This window comes from Hyla sarda, chromosome 3 (assembly GCF_029499605.1).
Source record: "Hyla sarda isolate aHylSar1 chromosome 3, aHylSar1.hap1, whole genome shotgun sequence".
Taxonomy (NCBI): Eukaryota; Metazoa; Chordata; class Amphibia; order Anura; family Hylidae; genus Hyla; species Hyla sarda.
In genome coordinates this window covers 306,067,401-306,083,166 of record NC_079191.1, presented here as the reverse complement: position 1 = coordinate 306,083,166, position 15,766 = coordinate 306,067,401, and the positions used below count along the sequence as shown (strand labels likewise).

The 15,766-nt window shown below is 44.1% G+C and overlaps 1 protein-coding gene across 6 annotated transcripts in view; it reads left to right on the top strand.

Moving 5' to 3' along the window:
• The window catches only part of ARID4B (AT-rich interaction domain 4B), a 424,644-nt gene that overhangs the window by 195,441 nt on the left and 213,437 nt on the right, over nucleotides 1-15,766 (top strand). For all 6 annotated transcript variants that reach the window (XM_056566987.1, XM_056566988.1, XM_056566991.1 and 3 more), the window contains one exon: nucleotides 4,145-4,283. In XM_056566987.1, the coding sequence (XP_056422962.1) occupies nucleotides 4,145-4,283 (139 nt within the window). The remainder of the gene's footprint in view (nucleotides 1-4,144; nucleotides 4,284-15,766) is intronic.

Genomic DNA, 15,766 nt, shown 5'->3' with positions numbered 1-15,766 from the left:
CCTTAAGGTCAAAATGGGCTTGGTCCTGAAGGGGTTAAGGACTCGGGCGCTAGGGCGTACATGTACGCTCTTCGTCCTTAAGAGGTTAAGGACCAAGGGTGTACCTATACGCCCTGGTCCTATTACCGGCGTTTGAAGCATGCTCATGAGCTGAGCACGTTTTACAGCCGGTGGGTCCCGGTTGCTCTGAGCAGTTAGGACCCCAGGTTAATGTCGCGGCAATCAAAGTTGATAACCGCGTCTGAAATAGTAAACAAACAATCCCAGCAGCTCAGCGGAGCTAATTAAATCATGATGTCCTGATCAGCTGATAGAACAGGCCACACTGGTGGACACGTAAAAAAAAATACCAAAGTCCAAAATTGAGCAGTTTTGGTCACTTCATATACCATATAAAAATGATTAAAAAGCAATCAAAAATTCCCATCAAAACAAAAATTATACCGATAAAGACTACAGCTCATGGTGCAAAAATTATCTCTCGTATAGCCCCTAATGCAGAAATTTTTTTATAGGGTTCAGAAGAGGACATTTTAAAGTATACAAATTTTTGTATATGTAGTTATAATCTTTTTTAAAGTAATAAAATTAAATAAAACATACATGAATTGGGAATCCTTGTAACCGTATGGACCTACAGAAAGTGCTCTGCGTAGAAACAGAAGCCCCCAAAATAACAAAATGGCGAGTCTTTTTTTTACATTTTCACATTTAAAAGTTAAAATTGAAAGAGTCTGGGGGGGGGGGGGGGGGTTGGGGTAGTTAAGTGTGCCGGGGTGGCTGGCTGCTGGGCCTGTCACGCCAGCTTACCAGGGCTACTGCGATGACCAGGGGCTGCTGTGGCTGTGGCTGGCGGTTGCGGCGTGGAGGCGGAGAAGGCAGGTGGCAGAAGATCAATGGTGAGTGATCTTTACTGCGGCCTTGTAAAAGTTATCAAAACTACAACTCCCAGCATTACCAGAAAGCCTTTGGCTGTCTGGGCATGCTAGGAGTTGTAGTTTTGCAACTACAAAATGTTTTCTGTTAGTCTTCACAAGGTTTTCACACGCTATAATTTTAGCCCATTCCTCCATGCAGATCTCCTCTAGAGCAGTGATGTTTTGGGGCTGTCACTGGGCAAACAGAATTTTAACTCCCTCCAAAGATTTTCTACGGGGTTAAGTTCTGGAGACTGGCAAGGCCACTCCAGGACCTTTAAATGCTTTTTACAAAGCCACTCCTTTTTTGCCCGGGCAGTGTGTTTGGGATCATTGTCATGGTGAAAGACCCAGCCACTTTTCATCTTCAATGTCCTTGCTGATGGAAGGAGGTTTTCACTCAAAATCTCACAATATATGGCCCCATTCATTCTTTCCTTTACACGGATCAGTCGTATTGGTCCCTTTGCTGAAAATCAGCCCCAAAGCATGATTTTTCTTCCCCCATGCTCCACAGTAGGTATGATGTTCTTTGGATGCAACTCAGCATTCTTTCTCCTCCAACCACAACGAGTTGAGTTTTAACCAAAAAGTTCTACTTTGGTTTCATCTGACCAAGTTACATTCTCCCAATCCTCTTCTGGATCATCCAAATGCTCTCTTGAAAACTTCAGATGGGCCCGGACATGTACTGACTTAAGCAGTGGGACACGTCTGGCACTGCATGATTTTAGTCCCTGGTGGCGTAGTGTGTTACTGATGGTAGCCTTTGTTACTTTGGTCCCAGCTCTCTGCAGGTCATTCACTAGGTCCCCCCGTGTGGTTCTGGGATTTTTGCTCACCATTCTTGTGATTATTTTGACACCACAGGGTGAGATCTTGCGTGGAACCCCAGATCGAGGGAGATTATGAGTGGTCTTGTATGTCTTCCATTTTCTAATAATTGCTCCCACAGTTGATTTCTTCCCACCAAGTTGCTTGCCTATTGCTGCTTCAGTCTTCCCAGCCTGGTGCAGGTCTACAATTTTGTTTCTGTTGTCCTTTGACAGCTCTTCGTTCTTGGCCATAGTGGAGTTTGGAGTGTGACTGTTTGAGGTTGTGGACAGGTGTCTTTTATACTGATAATGAGTTCAAACAGGTGCCATTAATACAGGTAACGAGTGGAGGACAGAGGAGTATCTTAAAGAAGAAGTTACAGTTCTGTGGGGAAGATTTATCAAAACCTGTGCAAAGGAAAAGTTTCTCAGTTGCCAATAGCAACCAATCAGATTGCGTCTTACATTTTGCAGAGGCCTTGTTAAAAATGAAAGAAGTGAGCTGATTGGTTGCTATGGGCAACTGGGTATCTTTTCCCTTGCACATGTTTTGGTAAATCTCCCCCTGTGAGAGCCAGAAATCTTGCTTGTTTGTAAGTGACCAAATACTTATTTTACTGAGGAATTTACCAATGAAATTATTACAAATCTTACAATTGTATTTCCTGTATTCTTTCCCCCCATTCTGTCTCTCATAGTTGAGGTATACCTATGACAAAAATTACAGATCTCTCTCCTCTTTTAAAGTGGGGGACTTGCACAATTGGTGGCTAACTAAATACTTTTTTGCCCCACTGTATGAATTTGATACCGTTCTGCCAAAGGGGTTATATCCGATTTGAATATTTTCTTTTTCAATTTTGTAACTTCCATTGTTACATCTTGAGAATTTCACAATTCTTTAAAAGGGAAGAAATGGGGAGAAGGAAAAAAGAAGGGAAGAAAAAAAAATGGGGGAGTTCAGCATTTTGCCATACAGCTGCCAGTAGATCATTGAGAACTATACTACCAAGCTAGCCCAGACTTCTCCATTGTCCATGTGCTAATCTTGAGAGCAGTACAGAGACTGACTGCTGGACTGCCGCACTCCCCTGTGGCTGACCACTCACTCCATGAGGTAACGGGACGCAGTTCTCAGTCACTTAGAAACACAGACATAGCCAAGCCACCTGGGTAAGTGTAAAGCTGGGCAGGAGGAAATGATTGGCATCGCATGTAAGAAACTATCTGGGCATCATCTGCACTTTATGTGGATACAGCTTGAGTCACAATCAATCTGTACAACACAGCAGGAACTACTTCTGGGAGCACAACTGGATACTTGTTAGCATTAGTTATCTTGCAGATGACCATAAACTCTGCTATAGTTTTTTAATGTATTTCTTCGGCTTCTCAGGCACCAATTTATTTATTAGCATTTTTTACATTTTTTCCCCCTATTCAGTTTATCATATCCTACTTTTTATCTTTCTATTGTACTTTCTAGTGCACCTAAGAAATACATTTTGTATGTATATTTTTAACAATAAAATCTGTACTTATTTAACTATATATGGTTTCCATTTGGTTTTAGATTAAAGGGGTTATCCACCATAAGGTGATTTTAGTACGTACCTGGCAGACAGTAAGGGACATGCTTAGGAAGGATCTGCACTTGTCTTGGGGCTAAATGGCTATGTTGTGAGATTACCATAACACTGAGGCTAGCTTTTTGTGAACTGGTATTTCCTGTTTGACTTTTCTTTTTTTGACTCCAAATCCCATAATTCCCTTTTCCTCCCTCCCACACATCAGTCACCTCACCCATTGAAACATAAATGGACTGCATCCATTTAAAAGACCTGTGGTTTTCAATTAGGGTGCCTACAGCTGTTGCATTAGTTGCAGATTGATCTCTCTCCCACCAAGCGATAGCTCCACCGATTGAAGCAGACAGGCTCCCTGTCATCAGCTGACTAGTGAGGTCAGGTCTCGGCTGCATTGCAACTTGGGAAATATCTGAGACAACAGTCATTTTGTATGCTGTTAAAAAAAAATATTGGGGTGAAAATCACATAAGAATTGTGAGAAAACCGTCACACACAGTTACAGACACTATATTATGAACTACACTAACTTTACAGCCCCTATAGCATAGTCAAATAAAAAAAAAATCCTGGAATACATCTTTAATTATATTATCTTTGTCTTGGTATGCCTAGAGGAGCCTTTCCATTTTCTTTTGTATATTTACAGTATTTACCTAAAACTTTTCTTGTAATACTGGGTGATTATAGTTTGGTTTTGATGTATTTAATCAGCTGTATTTAAGAATTGTATTTATACCCTAGTAGGGAATATAGAAGGGGCTTTAAGGTTCATGTACAATCTTTCATCTACGTTTGCACTTCTATATTTTTATATATATTGCAGTCCAGACGAAGAGTCATCCACATCATCCAGTGATGAAGATGAGGAACAGGACAAAGCTGGAGATGAGTTACTAGGGAAGGTTGTCTGTGTTTCATTAAATATTGGAGACAAAAAAAAAGGCACTTGGGTTCCAGTGTTGGTAAGATATATATTTTTTATTATTATTATTATTATTATTATTATTAATAAAAATGTAATAATTTCAGTTATGGCTCTTTGGTACAGTATTGGACAGAGAGTTCCTTTCCAGGTAAGGTTTGACTTGAGTAGAAACTTTTGAAACACAAAGAAAGAGAAATAATTTCAAACAAAAAGAAATAGTGGGCACCTCATAAACAGCTTGCACATCCACAAGATAGAAGACGATAGATATTTTTATTAGTCAAAATGAAAATAAACACAAATAAAGATGCACACAATGTAAGAGGACAAGATAAAAAACACTTAAAGGGGTACTCCCGTGGAAAACATTTTTGTTTTAAATCAACTGGTGCCAGAAAGTTAAACAGATTTGTAAATTACTTCTATAAAAAAAATCTTAATCCTTTTAGTCCATTTTAGGAACTGTCCAGAGCTGCATATGTTTGCTATGGGGATTTTCTCCTGCTCTGGACAGTTCCTAAAATGGACAGAGAGGTCAGCAGAGAGCACTGTGGTCATGACAGAAGAGAAATCCAAAAATAAAATCATTTCCTCTGTAGTATACAACCCCTAAAAAGTACTGGAAGGATTAAGATTTTTTTAGTAGAAGTAATTTACAAATCGGATTAACTTTCTGGCGCTAGTTAATTAAAAAAAAAAGTTTTCCACTGGAGTACCTCTGTAAATAGCCAAATAATAATAAGGGCTACCAACCACTGGAGGGGCTGAACAGCACACCCTCTAGTGGGCACACTCCCCTATGCAAATGTAAACAGTGAAAAATGTGTCCTGTATCCAACAATAACATCATGGCCTACTGCAGAGCCTAATAAAATAAATACAATACAAAAATAACTAAATAACCACATATAGTGAATGGTAACCATATATATACCCATTAATAGGCAGTGCAGTGGGCAAAAAACACCCAAAGTCCCAAAATGCCAAAACTGTAGTAGATATATAAACACATAAGTAATCCCGCTTACAATACTAAATGTGGCAATAGAAAAATAGGGGATACCAGTCTACATGCAAAGTGCTGGGAATCAGAGAACATAGCAGGATACGGACAAAAGTGCAGAAGATGGTATCATATAGATTGTAGAGGCGTTGCCCAAACGAATGTCCCATGCATTCCATTGCTCAAATGGCAACTTCCTATTGCCAAATTTGGTATGGTTATTGGGATTACTTATTTGTTTATATATCTACTATTGTTTTGGCATTTGGGGACATTGGGCTTTTTATATACTGTTACCATTCACTATCTTTGGTTAGTTAGTTCTTTTGATATTGTATTTATTTAATTAGGTGCTGTTATTGTTGAATACAGGACGCATTTTTCACTGTTTACATTTGCATAGGGGAGCGTGCCCACTAAAGGGTGTGCTTTTCAACCCCCTCCAGTGGTTGGTGGCCTGATTATTATTGGGCTTTAAAAAAAAAATTTTTTTACTTGTCCTGTTACATTTTGTGTATCTTTATTTGTGTTTATTATCATTTTGACTAATAAAAATATCTATCATCTTCTATCCTGTGGATGTGCAAGCCGTTTATAAGGTGTCCGCTATTTCTATATATTTTTTTTTTTTGTTTGAACTGTTGTTTTTTGGACTCTGCTCTGCACTCCCATAATATTTTCTGTGCACTTTAGACTGAGCCCCCTCCGCCCTGTTTTGTATAAGAAGAAAGAAAAATCAGGCAATATTGGAATATTGGGTTACATAATGATATGATTTTGACTTATCAATCCTGTAACTCTTGACGGTGTACAGCACTTCCTGGTGCCTGTTACAAAACAAGGAAGTTCCTGTTCAGCTAATCGAATAGATTACATTTTTTTTTTCTAAAATGGAAACTGACAGCAGGGTCAACCACACTAACCTGAATATATAAGATACTAATATGGTATCATCTGTGTACTAATGTAGTAATTTCTTCTTATGTGCAACGAAAGACATGTTGCTGCTGTATGTATATATCACAAAAAAAATTACAAATTCCCATTACAATTAGAGATGAGCGAAGTTTTGAAAAGTTTGACTAGCTGGGCTTGCCAAACTTTTCCGAAATTATCGGTCCATTTGGCTTGGTTTTACTTGAATCGGCAATGAAATAAGCCCCTAAACACGTTTATAACACTGTCCAACAACTCTAAAGCCCTTTATAACACTACTAGGAATGTTTTCAACTAGTTTTAAAGTGGTTTTAAGGATCAGTTATGGCGACAGGCGGTAACCCAGTGATTCCCAACCAGGGTGCCGCTGCACACAGTTCGGCACTTCCCTCTTCGGCGCCGCAGGAGGGAGGGAAGTTTGTATGCGCTGTGCGTGCGTCCGTCCGTGCATCCCCCAGCGTCCCCTCCCCTGCTCCCCTGTGATTGCCCTGTCAGAGAGGGGAAGTATGCGGAAGCTGCACCGGGCCGGTGTAGTGACCCGTGCACCAGCGTCCCCCTCTCCCTTGCGGCGCAGTGAATGAGTGCCTTGCCGGAACCCTGAGTCGTTGCCCTGCCAGAGAGGGGAAGAAAAATGGCTTGCTTAAGGTACTGTACCATGTCCATCCCCCCCCCCTCACCCATGTTCATCCCCCCCCCTCAGCCATGTTCATCCCCCCCCTCACCCATGTCCACCCCCCCCCTCACCCATGTCCATCCCCCCCCTCACCCATGTCCATCCCCCCCTCACCCATGTCCTTCCCCCCCCTTACCCATGTCCATCCCCCCCTTACCCATGTCCATCCCCCCCTTCACCCATGTCCATCCCCCCCTTCACCCATGTCCATCCCCCCCTTCACCCATGTCCATCCCCCCCCTTCACCCATGTCCATCCCCCCCTTCACCCATGTCCATCCCCCCCTTCACCCATGTCCATCCCCCCCCTTCACCCATGTCCATCCCCCCTCACCCATGTCCATCCCCCCCTCACCCATGTCCATCTCCCCCCCTCACCCATGTCCACCCCCCTCACCCATGTCCATCCCCCCTCACCCATGTTCACCCCCCAGTCTACCAGTGTCACCCATGTTCACCACCCCCTGTCCTCACACACCAGTCTACCACCTGTCACCCGTGTCCACCCCCTATTAACCCCTTTGTCACCCCTCTTTCATCCCCCTTGTCATCCTCCTGTCATCCCTGTTTACGGCCACCCTGGTCACCACTGTCCATCCCCCTGTCACCCATGTTCTACATACCCACTGATAAATAGATATTGGATATTGCCTTTTTTTTTTTTTTTTTGCTTGTCAACTTCGGTAGGGGTGCCCCGCGATTTTTTTTTTTTTTTTTTTTTCGCGGGGTTCCCCTGAGCAGAAAAAGGTTGGGAAACACTGTGGTAACCTATGATATTTAACAGCTTGTTGAATGCACTTGCAGATTTATATGGCATTTTTACACTAAAATTAAGCACCACTTAGTATCTCTGGTTGTCGGTAGATGCCTGTAAGTGTTAAAATTCACACAAAGGTATAAGAAACAGCAGTTGGTTTTTCCAAGCGTACCAAAAATGATCCCTTTTTGGGGGTAGCAACAGGTTTTTAGTCTGTCAAGTGATAAAGATGGCACAGATTTCTCCAGCCCCTCCAAAAATTATCCCTCTTTAGGCGTAGCAACGTGTTTTGAGTCTTGCAAGTGAGGAAGACAGCATGGATTTTTCCATGCGTACCAAAATTTTTCCCTTTTTAGGAATAGCAACAACTTTTGAGTTTTGCAAATTAGAAAGAAGGCATGAATTTTTTCAAGATCCCCTTTTGGCAGTAGCAACGGTTTTTGTGCTTGCAAGTGACAAAGTTGTCTCAGGTACAGGATGCCTCTGCTCACTCTCTGATGGAAAAAATTGTCTTTCGCTGTGTGACACCAGCATCACAGCCCTCCTCTCCTTCCCCTCAGACGTGAGCTTGGCGCTCAAGTTGGCGGCAGGCGGAAGCACTTGTAGACCTGGAGGGGAGGCAAGTTTACCAATAGATTTCCCCGCAGGGTCATCCAATGATTCCCATGTTTCCCATACACTTAAAATATTCCCAGAAGCTTTATTGAAAACTTAGCATCTCTCATGCAGACAAATACTTGATTCTTCGCTCCTTTAAGAAGCGCACTACTCTGCTTATCTTCCGGGGCCAGCAGCTCCTTTTGTTTGATTTTTCAGCAGTGGTCTCCAAGAGGCGAAATGCATTTGCCCCGATCTGCTCGACTTTGGCCAATAAGCACATTCGCTTTACCCAGCAATATCATGCGGCCCAGAGAGGCCGGGATGGCACTTCAACCACTCATTTTTCTTTAGAGGCTGCATACCTGCTCGTGGGCACTACAGAAGACATGGCCACTTTCTCTAGAGCATCCCAGAAAAGACGACATTCTCACAAGATCTTCTCTGCGGTAGTGTTTGGAGACTCACAGACTGTACACTATTTCTTTTCTCTTCCTCATATTTTTTGTTGGATGCTCTCCCTTGTGTCATGGTATATAGCAGTACTTTTTTTATATGAATCTCAAGGGGTGCTTTCTATTATCTTGTGTTTTTTGCATTCTTTCAGCAAAGAGAATGTAAATGCAAGGCATATAAGGGGAGATTTATCAAAACCTGTCCAGAGGAAAAGTTTCCCAGTTGCCCATAGCAACCAGTCAGATTGCTTCTTTAATTTTTAACAAGGCCTCTGCAAAATGAAAGAAGTGATCTGATTGGTTGCTATGGGCAGCTGGGCAACTTTTCCTCTGCACAGGTTTTGATAAATCTCCCCCATAGTTTTCAAAATTTTCTCATATTGATTTACATGTATCTTACGTGCCTTTTGCACTACTTCAGGCTATAGATTGGCTATAGTCCATTCACCGGGTTTTTTGACATTTAATGTGCATTCACATCACATTTTTTACAGTATAGAGTGGGAAAACTGCATGCAAGCTTATGAAAAAACATATTCATTGACATCCCATACAAAAACATACACAAATAGATGTATCTGGTTGTGTACAATTTTTTTCTTGGACGTTTTTCTCCCGTGTGCAAAACCATGGTCTACCCTGGTTTTGGACACCAGTCTGTCTGGGTTAGGGTTCTTCCATGATGCAAAACACATTGACCATTAAAATACAAACGGATGTATCAGAAACAAATACCGTATATACTCGAGTATAAGCCGACCCGAGTATAAGCAGAGACCCCTAATTTCAACCCAAAATCCCAGGAAAAGTTATTGACTCGAGTATAAGCCTAGGGTGGGAAATACATCATCCCCCCCTGTCATCATCCAGACCCGTCATTAACATCCTCATCATCATCACCGCCTGTCATCATCCAGACCCTCATCATCATCACCTGTCATCATCCCCTTGTCATCATCCCACACCCCCCCCCCTTCATCATCCCCTTGTCATCATCCCCACCCCCCTTCATCATCCCCTTGTAATCATCCCACACCCCCCCTTCATCATCCCCTTGTCATCATCCCCACCCCCCTTCATCATCCTCTTGTCATCATCCCACACCACCCTTTCATCATCCTCTTGTCATCATCCGCCCTCAGTGGTCTTCAACCTGCGGACCTCCAGAGGTTTCAAAACTACAACTCCCAGCAAGCCCGGGCAGCCATCGGCTGTCCGGGCTTGCTGGGAGTTGTAGTTTTGCAACCTCTGGAGGTCCGCAGGTTGAAGACCACTGTGGCCTTCGACATCATCCAGCCCCCTCTCACCCCCTTTAGTTCTGTACAGTACTCGCCTCCCCCCGGCGCTGGTCCGGTGCTGCAGGGCTGTCCGGTGAGGAGGTCGTCCGGTGGGATAGTGGTTCCGGGCTGCTATCTTCACTGGGGGCACCTCTTCTCCGCGCTTCGGGCCCGGAATAGAGGCGTTGCTTGGACGATGACGCAGAAGTACGTTGGCAATGAACGTACCTCTGCGTCGTTGTCAAGGCAACGTGACTATTCTGGGTTCGGGCCCGAAGCGCTTAGAAGAGGCCTCCCCGGTGAAGAGAGCAGCCCGGAACCACTATCCCACCTGACCACCTCCTCTCCGGACAGTCCTGCAGCACCGGACCAGCGCCGAGCGGAGGCAAGTACTGTACAGAACTAAAGGGGGTGAGAGGGGGCTGGATGATGTCGAAGGCCGCAGTGGTCTTCAACCTGTGGACCTTCGGAGGTTTCAAAACTACAACTCCCAGCAAGCCCGGACAGCCGATGGCTGCCCGGGCTTGCTGGGAGTTGTAGTTTTGAAACCTCTGGAGGTCCGCAGGTTGAAGACCACTGCGGGTGGAGAGTTCACTCGAGTATAAGCCGAGGGGGGTGTTTTCAGCACGAAAAATCGTGCTGAAAAACTCGGCTTATACTTGAGTATATACGGTAACTGATACGGCAACTGAGAACTGTGAACTTATGGAACAGTCTACCTCAGGAACTGGTCACAGCAGGAAATATTAACAGCTTTAAAACAGGATTAGATACATTCCTGAAACAAAATAACATTAATGCTTATGAAGAAATATAAAATCTCATCCCTTCCCCAATATCGCGCCACACCCCTACCCTTCAATTCCCTGGTTGAACTTGATGGACATATGTCTTTTTTCGATCGTACTAACTGTGTAACTGTATGTAGAAAAAAAATCATCCTACGTCTAAGCATCCTGGTAGTTAAGGACCAAGGACGTACGCGTACATCCGTGGGAATTTCGGTCCCTGCCGCGCGCCAGGTGGGGACCGAACGGGGGTGACTGCTGATATCGATCAGCAGTTACCCCACTCAAATGCGCAGGGGGATCATCAGACTCCCCCCATGCCGGCGATCGCAGAAAATCGCAAGTGAATTCACACTTGCGATTCACTGCGATTCCGGTGATGCGGGTCACGGGTGACCCGCTGACCCGGAGATACAAGGTGATCGGGGGTGTAGGATACACCCCCAATCACCTCCTTTATCTATTGGGAGGTGGCGATTTAGTCACCCCCCCAGGATCGCTGCTATTGGCTGGACGATTGGCCAGCCAATAGCAGCCGGCAGGGGAGGGGTTAACAGCATCCTCCTGCAGCTCCCGCGGCAGCCAGCGGTCAGAGCTGCTGGAGGACACCGGGGACCCCCCCTCTGCCGAGATCAGAGCCCCCTCAGGAGATCAGAAGCCCCCATAGAACAGGGAAAGAATCCAGCCCAGGGAAAGGTAGGGTCCCCAAGGGTCCTCTGCAGTTTTTTCAGTGTGTCCTTGGCCCTATTAGGGGTTCAGGGGGCAGCGATTTGCCCCCCCCCCCCCCTTTTTTTTGGGGCCGCAGCAGCTTTTTTTTTTTTTTTTTTTTTTTACCCCATATAACGGTGTGTGATTTTTAATTACACACCGTTATATAATACAGTCACACCAAACACACACTACATACTCCCCTGCCCCCCCACACACACCCACCTATGACCAGCTTTACAAAGTGAGGCCGGTCACCCATCACTTTGGGGCCAAATTTTTAGAGGCCTACGTACCCCTCAGGGAGCTCTCGGTCAATGAGTCTCTTATCAGTTTTAAGGGGAGACTCATCTTCCGCCAGTATATTCCCTCGAAGCGGATGCGGTATGGCGTGAAGCTCTATAAACTTTGTGAGAATACCTCCTCGTACACTTACAAGTTTAGAGTGTATGAGGGACGAGATTCCCATATTGAACCCCCAGATTGTTCCCCCACTCTGGGTGTGCGGAAAAACCAGAGAGGCCTCCCTCTAAATTCTCTGCAGACACCTTTGCCCAAGGGTGAGTCCCCTGCCCTTACCCATGAAAACCTGTTGCTGGTCAGGTATAAGGATAAGAGGCATGTCCTTATGCTGACCACTATTCATGGTAACGGCAGCTCACCTGTCCCGGTGCGAGGTACCACAACAGCGGTCCTCAAGCCCGATTGTATTCTGGACTACAATCGGTATATGGGGGGAGTTGATCTCTCTGATCAAGTCCTCAAGCCATACATGGCCATGCGGAAAACTTGTGTATGGTTCAAAAAAAGTTGCGGTCTACATGGTACAGGTTGCCATGTACAACTCTTTTGTACTGTACCAAAACGCTGGCAACACAGGGACAAACCTTCAGTTCCAAGAAGAAGTCCTAAAGGTCCTGATCTTTGGCGACCTGGAAAGAGCACACCGGAGTTCAGAAGGAACTGAAGTAATAGGTGCCAGGATCGTCCCAGGCCAACACTTTTCAGGTGAAGTCCCCCACACTGGAAAGAAGGGACGAACCCAGAAAAGATGCAGAGTGTATTAGAGGAGGGGGATTCGGAAGGACACCACCACTCAATGTGACACTTGCCCGATCATCCGGGCCTCTGCATTAAAAACTGCTTCAGGGAGTATCACACTTCCATGCAGTCCTACATTTTCCCTTTTCATTTTAATTTTCCATAATTTGACCCCAATGTACCAAGTTCAGAGTACATTGCAAATTTCAACCCCATAAAACCACTAAGTTGTCCAAAAAACTATTTTATAAAAAAAAAAAAAAAAAAAAAAAAACCTGATAAGACCTCTGGGGTATTTTTTCCAAAAATGGGTCATGGGTCACTGAGTTACTATCATCGGAGACTTTTTTATGTTGCCTCAAATGCGCAGCACTCTCTCTCCACCTGAGCGGGTGTGCATTTGAGGCAACAGGTTAGGGACGGCCACACACGTCACATTCCCAGAATGATGATTCAGAGCATAGGGTTTGGGGTGGGCATATTTTTTAGTTTTGGCTATGCTCTGAGTCATCATTCTGGGAACATAATCTGTTTTATAATTTTATGTCCCACTGTACCCCATTTTAGTTATTTAGTGTACCCCAGTTATTTACCCCATGTAATGCCCCTTGAGGGGGGGTCCTGCTGTTCTGGCTCCATAGGCAGCAATATAAAAGCTCAAGGACCCTGACTGTCCTCCTGCTCCTCCAAAACCTGGTGTGCACCCTCAGAGCTGCTTACATATGAGGTATGTCTTTACTCCAAATTAATGTATCTACAAATTTACGATGACATTTTCTCCTTTTACCACTTGTGAAAATGGAAAATTTGGGGTAACCCCAGCATTTTAGTGTAAAAAAATCAAATATTTCCTTTTCACATCCCACTTAATGAACATTTATCAAACACCTGTGGGGTGTTAAGACTCACTGTACCCCTTGTTATGTGCCTTGAGGAGTGTAGTTTCCAAAATAGTATGCCATGTGGGGAGGTTTTTTGCTGTTCTGGCACCATAGGGGCTTCCTAAATGCGACATGCCCCCCCATTTCAGCAAAATTTACAAATGTGACTCCTTTTCTTCTGAGCATTGTAGTGCGCCCGCAGTGCACTTGACGTCCACACAAGGGGTATTTCCATACTCAGAAGAGATGGGGTTACAAATTTTGGAGGGCATTTTCTCCTATTACCCCTTGTAAAAAAGTAAAGTTTGGGGGAAAACCAGCATTTAAGTGAAAAAAAAAATTAATTTACACATCCAACTTTAACGAAAAGTCGTCAAACACCTGTGGGGCGTTAAAGCTCACTGTACCCCTTGTTACGTTCCTTAAGAGGTGTAGTTTCCAAAATAGTATGCCATGTGGGGAGGTTTTTGCTGTCCTGGCACCATAGGGGCTTCCTAAAATGTGACATGCCCCCCCAAAAAAATTTGCTGTCCAAAATCCAAATGTGACTCCTTCTCTTCAGGGCCCTGCAGTGCGCCCGCAGTGCACTTGACGTCCACACATGGGGTATTTCCATACTCAGAAGAGATGGGGGTTACAAATTTTGGGGGGCATTTACTCTTACTTCCCCTTGTAAAAAAGTTAAATTTGGGGGAAAACCAGCATTTTAGTGAAAAGAAAAATTTCATTTACACATCCAGCTTTAACGAAAAGTTGTCAAACACCTGTGGGGGTGTTTAGGCTCACTGAACCCCTTGTTACGTTCCTTAAGGGGTGTAGTTTCCAAAATAGTATGCCATGTGGGGAGGTTTTTGCTGTCCTGGCACCATAGTGACATGCGACATGCCCCCCAAAAACCATTTCAGAAAAACTCACTCTCCAAAATCCCATTGTTGCTCCTTCCCTTCTGAGCCCTCTAGTGCACCCGCCGAACACTTGACATACACATATGAGGTATTTCCTTATTCGAGAGAAATTGGGTTACAAATTTTGAGACAATTTTTTTCCTTTTACCCCTTGTAAAAATTCAAAAACTGGGTCTACAAGAACATGCGAGTGTAAAAAATGAAGATTTTGAATTTTCTCCTTCACTTTGCTGCTATTCCTGTGAAACACCTAAAGGGTTAACACACTTACTGAATGTCATTTTGAATACTTTGAGGGGTGCAGTTTTTATAATGTGGTAATTTGTGGGGTATTTCTAATATGAAGGCCCCTCAAATCCACTTCAAACCTGAACTGGTCCCTGAAAAATTCTGATTTTGAAAATTTTGTGAAAAATTGGAAAATTGCTGCTATACTTTGAAGCCCTCTGATGTCTTCCAAAAGTAAAAACATGTCAACTTTATGATGCAAACATTAAGTAGACATATTGTGTTTGTGAATCAAAATATAATTTATTTGGAATATCTATTTTCCTTACAAGCAGAGAGCTTCAAAGTAAGAAAAATGCTAAATGTTCAGTTTTTTCATAAAATGTTGGAATGTTAAGGTGCTGGCGGTGATGGATGGGATCCGGGGTCAGTCGCAGCCGGACACCCAGCTTTCACTGCTGACGCTTGATGCCGAGAAGGCTTTCGACAATGTTCGCTGGGACTGGCTGGGACTGGTCTTATCTAAATTCGGGATCGGTGGGAAATTTAGCTCCTTTTTATCCGGCCTTTACGATGGTCTAACTGCCAAGGTATCAACCCCAGGCTTCTTATCTCCCCCTATCCCGCTGTTGAGGGGCACGAGACAGGGCTGCCCATTATCCCCCTTATTGTTTGACTTAGCTATCGAGCCCCTGGCTCGAGCACTTTTATCGGGTGATGTATTTGAGGGGATCATGGTAGGCTCCAGGGAATTACGACTTTCCATGTTTGCGGACGATGTCCTACTTTATCTCAATAATCCTGTGAGAGATATAGTTAAAATATTGGAATTTCTAACGGAAGTAGGTCAATTCACGGGTTATAGGGTTAATGCAAGCAAAAGCATGCTGTTACCTCTGGGTACTGGGACTCCTAGAAACTTACTCTCCACGGGAGACTTGGGGGTGACAGTAACAATGTCTCATATCACCTATCTGGGGATCCGCATAGGGCACACGTCAGACACCATCTATAAATTAAATTACGCCCCCATTCTTAAGAAGATTTCATTGGAACTAAAACGCTGGGAAAATTTACCACTATCTTTTCTGGGACGTTGTCACCTTGTCAAGATGATTAGCTTTCCTCGCCTCCTATACCCTCTCCAAACGCTGCCTATACTTTTGCGACATGTTGATATTCGTCAACTTAATGCTGATTTTACCCGCTTTCTATGGCAGGGGAAACGCCCACGAATTGCCCTACAAAAACTCATGCTGAGCAAGGCGGAGG